The following is a 6539-nucleotide window of genomic DNA, read 5'->3' as shown; positions in this document are numbered from 1 at the left end:
GCAGAAGAGAAGCATGAGGGGGGATTTGATAGCAGCCTTCAACTACCTGAAGGGGGGTTCCAAAGAGGATGGAACTCGGCTGCTCTCAGTGGTGGCAAATGACAGAACAAGAAGCAATGGTCTCAAGTTGCAGTGGGGGAGGTCTAGGTTGGATATTAGGAAAAACTATTTCACTAGGAGGGTGGTGAAGCACTGGAATAGGTTACCTAGGGAGGTGGTGGAATCTCCATCCTTAGAAGTTTTTAAGGCCTGGCTTGACAAAGCCCTGGCTGGGATGATTTAGTTGGTGTTGGTCCTGCTTTGAGCAGGGGATTGGACTAGATGACCTCCTGAGGTCTCTTCCAACTCTAATATTCTATGATACTATGATTCTATGAACCCCCAGATGCTATCTATCTATGGACCAACTTCTCCATGTAGCTCAACAGCTTGTGTCTCTCACCAACAGAAGTTGGTTCAATAAAAGATATTACCTCACCCACTTCCTCGCTCTGAAATCTATCTCATAAGCTCTGATTCCATGGGTGCTCGGGGGTTGGAACATCCATGGGAAAAAATAGTGGGAGCTCAGCGTCGCATTACTCCCCATATTCTTCATAGTAATATTATTATGATATGAGTATGGCATAACTATGACGTATTTTGTGCAGGATAAGGCATGTGAGATATCTTTGGAAAGGTTATGATTTACTGAACATGATTATCCTACTGGCGCTGGATTAGAGTCAGCAGCACCTCCATAGAAGGGAAAGACCCTATATTCCATTCCCAACCCTCCACCCTACTTGCTTACCCTGCGCTCGCTACTCAGAGGAACCTATGCTGCTGGACCCCCCAGAGGACAACACCCAGATCCAGGTACTACCCGAGGGGGAGTCTGGAAGTAGCCCGCGGGCAGCCAACCCTAGTCTGGCTGCAGCACTGCCAGAGCCCATGTCAGTGTGTTGCGGCCAGGATCCCCACTGACTATGCAGTGAGTCTTCTTCCGCTGTTTGGGCCCCGGGCTGGGACGCAGTGGAGTGGGAGAGCCTGCGTCCCCCCTGACACCCAATTTGTGGTAGTGGAGTGGGAGGGCCTGCGTCCCCCTCTCCCAGGCCGTTGGAGGCTTGGGGCCTACTGTTGTTGCTCAGCTCTGCCTGAGGGCTGGAGGTTCTGACTCTGTACTGCCCCGCCCTGACATAGGGCCTGGGCTTACTATTAATTGTACTGTGTTGCTCAGCCCTGACTGCAGGCCTGAGTGCTGACCCATTGTTGCCCCACCCTGACCTAGGGCCTGGGCTTGTGATGGTTTGTACTGCTACTGCTCAGCCCTGCCTGAGGGCCTGAGCCCCTTACTCATCATTGTTGCCCCACCCTGACCTAGGGCCTGGGCTTGCTATTGTTTGTACTGCTACTGCTCAGCCCTGCCTGAGGGTCTGAGCTCCTGACTCAGCATCTGTTGCCCTGCCCTGACCTAGGGCCTGGGCTTATTGCTACTGTTTATAGTACCAGTGCTCAGCTCCGGCCTGAGGGCCTGAGCACCTGACACAGTGTTGCCCCACCCTGACCCAGGGCCTGGGCTTACAGTATTTGTTCCTGTTACAGCAAGGGCTGCCGAGGGAAACCCAGTGGCCAGACTAATTCCCCAACATCAACTGTGTGTAGTGAGCCAGTGTGGCTCACCACTGCCCCGGAGAGGGTGGAGCCCCGGTTAACCCTTGTACAGCCAGTATCAAACAAACAGCTGATCTTCACCTCAGCTATAAGTACTTCAGCAGTTAATCTCTAAATGCTCACTCACACAAGTCGATAGATATGCTGGCACTGTCCGAGCTCCTATCAGCACTGTATGCAGACTGATTTTCCATCAAGGACAGGCCTAGGAATCCTTCTGACACTGCTTGGCCTTCTACTGTAGATGGGCCACTCATTCCTGGTGCTCCTTTGGTTTGGAGTACCTGGGGCTCTGGACTCTCTCAGTGGACATTCTCAGCTAGTATGCCCTGGTTCTTCACAAGTGTAGCAAATGTACCTTCCCTGTATATCCTTCATTGGGGATCTTCGGGATCCTTTAGCATACTAAGGGAGATTTACCTTTTATTCCCTCAGTCATTGTTTTCAGCATCACTCCCTGTTTGCTGGCCAGTTTCTGGACAGTTTCATTTAAACTTTCCAGTGTTAACTGTGTTTGGGGAAAAGCCTTTCCCCTGTTAGCTGCATTACCTAGGCCTCCACTTTGTGTATGGGGGTTGGGCTTGGCCATCTCTTCCACAGGAACTTGCTCTAATTCAGACCATGTAATGGCAGCTTGCACGAGTTCATGGAAATTCCTACTGGACTCTTCTTTAAACCTCTTCTTCATTTCACAGTGGAGGGAATCATCCCGGAGCCCCAGCACTAACTATACTTTCAGGACCATATTCATGTCCCGAACTTGTTGTGGGTCCCAGTGCTTCACCTGGCTCATTCTCTCCTGGAGCTCATATGAGTAGACCCGAATAGTCCCACCTGGATTCTGTGTCAGCTCATAGAATTCTTTGAGTCTGGTTCCACTTTGTCTGCATACAGCTGAAATGTCTTCTCTATGTCTGGCTTGTTAGGTGTTGCCATGAACTTCATTGTGGATCTGGCCTGGAATTTGAGATGCTCTTCCACAAAATCTGCATGGTCTTCTTCAGGTACTCTCAACACCCATAGAGCTGCCTTCACTGACTTAATCCATTCTTCTATCCAGATGTGTGCTTGTTTCATTGAGAAGCCACTGAACTGAGATATCTTCTGGTCCCATAGAAGATGGCCCTGATCTCAGCTGTCCTTGCTTTGTGTCTATGCAGCGCCCAGCACAATGGGGCCCTGATCTCAGTTGGAGAAGGGACTGCCTACCGCTGTGTGTCAGTGCAGTGCCCGGCACAATGGGGCCCTGATATCAGCTGGGGAAAGAACTGTAACTTGTTCAATGTCTGTGCCGTGCTTGGCACAGCCCTGATCTCAGTTGCAGCCTCTTTGCTACCACAATAGAAAGGAATAAGAATAATCTCTTTGGGCAGGACAACAGGGATTGTTTCTTGAGGTCCACCAAGGATAGTGCTTGGTTGAATTGGAAAGCAGAGGGCAGGGGTGTTGTGTGGGTGAGAGATGGGTTGTGTGGGGTGGGAAAGGGAAGGCAGGTTGTGGGGCAGATTAGTGCAGGCTTGTTCTGTAGAGTGGGAGAGGCCAGAGGGTTTGTGTGAGTGGAGAGAGCAGAAGGCTCCACATGGGCACAGAAGACGTTACAGTAGCCATGAGAGGTAGAGAAGGTTTTCTGCCAATTGCTCTCCCAGATCAGACCCCCTGGGCGGTCACGTTTCTCCTCAGTGCCCTCTGCAGGGCCCCGTGCACCTCCTTGTTCCTCAGCGTGTAGATGAGGGGGTTGAGCATGGGGGTCACCATTGTGTAGAAGAGGGATACCATCTTGCCCCGGTCCTGGGAGTAGCTGGACGGAGGCTGTAGATACATGGAAATGCCCGTGCCATAAAAGAGTGACACCACGGCTAGGTGGGAGGCGCAGGTGTTGAAAGCCTTGAGCCTGCCTTTTGACGAGCGAATCTTCAGCACGGCGGAGCCGATGTAGCCGTAGGAGACCAGGATGAGGCCCAGTGGAACCAGCAGGAAAATCACCGCACTGGCGAGGAGCTCGGCCTCATTGGCAGAGGTGTCGACACAGGCCAGCTTGAGCAGGGCCGGTACCTCGCAGAAGAGGTGCTCGATTTGGTTCCGCCCACACCGGGGCAGCCTCAGGGTCAGGATGGTCTGCAGCATGGAGTTGCCAAAGCTGCACAACCAGGCGGTGGCCGCCAGCTGTAGGCAGAGGCGGCGGCTCATGATGTGTGTGTAGCGCAGCGGCTGGCAGATGGCAGCATAGCGGTCGTAGGCCATGATGGCCAGCAGGAGGCACTCGGTGCAGCCCAGCGAGAGGGAGATGTAGAGCTGGGCCACGCAGCCAGCCCAAGAGATGGATTTGTGGGTGCTATGGAAATTCAGCAGCATCTGGGGGCCAACGCTGGTGGTGTAGCAGAGGTCCAGGAAAGAGAGGTTGCTGAGGAAGAAATACATGGGCGTGTGGAGATGGGGGTCTAGCCATGAGACCACGATGATGGTGGTATTTCCAAGCAAGGTCATGCTGTAGGAGATTAAGATGAGCACAAAGAGCAGCAGCTCCAACTGTGGCCGGTCAGACACTCCTAGCAGGATGAATTGCCCCAAGGAGCTTTGGTTTCCATCTTCCCGTGCCTCTTTGCCACTCATCACCTGTAGTGGCCAGAAAGAATAAGGGTGAAAAATATCCCGCAGCAAGGAGACTTGTGATAATAGGTGCTAGCGCTGGGATTGGCAGTGGACATTTTTGGAATGATAGCCTTCAGTCCTAGAAGACAGGTAAGTGTTAAGTGAATGGATTAGGGAAAGCCCGGAATCTCTAATAACCTGGGGCTGAGCCGGCTACAGCACTGCATACATTTATGCAAAGGTCAGGGAAATCTCTCATCTGTCTGTCTGCAGTGTTGTTGAGGCTGGGTCGGTCCCAGGATATTGGAGAGATGAAGCGGATGAGGTAATATCTTTTATTGGACCTGTTACCAACAGTTTTCAGAACCCACAGCAGGGGCAACTTAACTGTTTCACTCCAGGTGGTGTCAGGAATAAATCAATGGGAATACAGCAATTCAGCCTGAAGAAATATTAATACAAGTAAGCGGGCTCTATCTAAAACTGCAGTTTATTAGATTTAAGTGCACACAGACATAAGCAATAGATTTAGAGCATCCCAGATATTTACCTAAAAACTGGAATGGTATTGAGTAATTAGCAGCAAGTTGTCAGTGGCCAGTTGCTCACCTACCAGGGAGAAAAGATGTCAAGAAAAACCTCTCTCAAAATGGCTTCAGAGGACTGCTCCAGAATCCACTGTATTCACTAATCTTTTATAACTAACTTCTACAAAACACATAGGTCATAATAACCTCTACAAAATCATCACTTTTCCTAGCTTTTAATAAACTTCTATCAGAAGTGCCCAGACTCCAGATCTTCCATCCACCAAGGTTTTCAATCTCCCTTGCTGACCTTTCGTTCCCCTCCTCCCATTCTGATTAGCAGAAACTCCCAGCTAGTTTTCACCTTGCCTCTAAAAGCCTGTTTTGCAATTAACTCTTAACTATGTGGTGTTCTATTTTATTAATTCACGGCGTCTCAATGCACATAATATGGTTGCAATTACCTTGATTGCATTCTGGGGTACACACATCCATCAAATCTAGGGTAACAGACAAGCTTCCATTGGTGAGAGAGAGACGCTTTTGAGCTCAGACAGAGCTCTTCTGCAGGTCTGGGAAATGTACTCAAAGTGTCACAGCTAAATGCAAGGTGGAGCAGATTTTACAGCACAAGTACTTAAAACATATTTCAATGGACAATTCATGGTGAAGTGGTCTGTAACATGCTTCCAGTCATCGAGGGTAAAGGGGGGGGGAAATAAGCTGATGGGGGTGAGGTTAGTGGGATATAGATTTTGTCTCTGTTCAGTCCATGATTTTTAGTGTCCAGCAAAGTTATGAATTTAAGCTCCCAGGCTGGTCTTTTGAAGGTTTTGTGCAGGTTTTCTTTGAGGATGAGGATTGATAGGTCATATATACAGTGATCGCTTTGTGTCAAGTTTTCACCCACCAGTGATAGGGTGTTTTTGTCTTTATCATTTTCCTGTGTGAGTTCATTCAAGAGTATAGTGATTGCCTGGTTTCACCCACATATTTGTTGTTGGGGCACCGGAGGAGATACATCACATGTTGTGATTGGTATGTTTTAGAGTAATGGATCTTGAAAGCCATGTTGTGGATGATGTTGATCATCATAGAAATAGAAATATAGCTGCAGGTTTTGTGTCTGTTGTTCTGGCAGGGTCTAGTACCACTTTGAGTTGGTGTGTCCTGCTCTGTGGGGAGCTTGCTTATGATGCTGAGCATGGTGAGCTTGGGGGGTTGTTTGAATGCCAGAAGAAGGGGTTCAGGATGTGGACCCCATCAAGTATGTGTTGTAAATTCATAACATTGCTAGACACTAAAATCATGGATTGAACAGAGAGGCTGAATATATGGCTTATTATAACAATCTGTGACCCACTGAGCCTCCTCCTCCAGGTTCTCCCCCCCACCTTCCCCTCCATGACGGGAGACAAGTTTACTGGCAACTTTACCTTGAAATATGTGTTAACTATTTAGGATTCTGTTCCTCTTTGTACTTAGCTGTGACACTCGGAGTACCTTTCCCTGCTCTGTGTAAGCACAAACCTTGTCTCTCTCACCAACAGAAGTTGCTCCAATAAAAGATATCAGCTCACCCACCTTGTCTGTCTGCATTTCTAAGACAGTGGTCAATATGATACCAAACACTGTACGTATCTAGCATTCATCACATCCTCATTCAGTTTCTTCTCCCCCCAGGTTGTACATTTTCAACTTTCCCCCCAGCCTCACTTTCATCTTCATTCCTGTTCTCCCACCTCTCTCCTTCCCTCCTCTAACTCTATC

The 6539-nt window shown here is 49.2% G+C and overlaps 1 protein-coding gene across 1 annotated transcript; it reads right to left on the bottom strand.

Annotated features, from left to right (window-relative positions):
• Positions 1–3300: 3300 nt before the first annotated feature.
• On the bottom strand, positions 3301–4263 carry LOC112116750 (putative olfactory receptor 2B8). The gene has a single exon (XM_026658230.1). The coding sequence runs from the start codon at positions 4261–4263 to the stop codon at positions 3301–3303; it is 963 nt and encodes a 320-aa protein (XP_026514015.1).
• Positions 4264–6539: the final 2276 nt, after the last annotated feature.

Source organism: Terrapene carolina, unplaced genomic scaffold (assembly GCF_002925995.2).
Source record: "Terrapene carolina triunguis isolate 2854851 unplaced genomic scaffold, T_m_triunguis-2.0 Scaffold419, whole genome shotgun sequence".
In the NCBI taxonomy this organism is placed as follows: Eukaryota; Metazoa; Chordata; order Testudines; family Emydidae; genus Terrapene; species Terrapene triunguis.
Note: the sequence above shows the minus strand (reverse complement) of the source record. Positions and strands in the feature narration are given on the sequence as shown.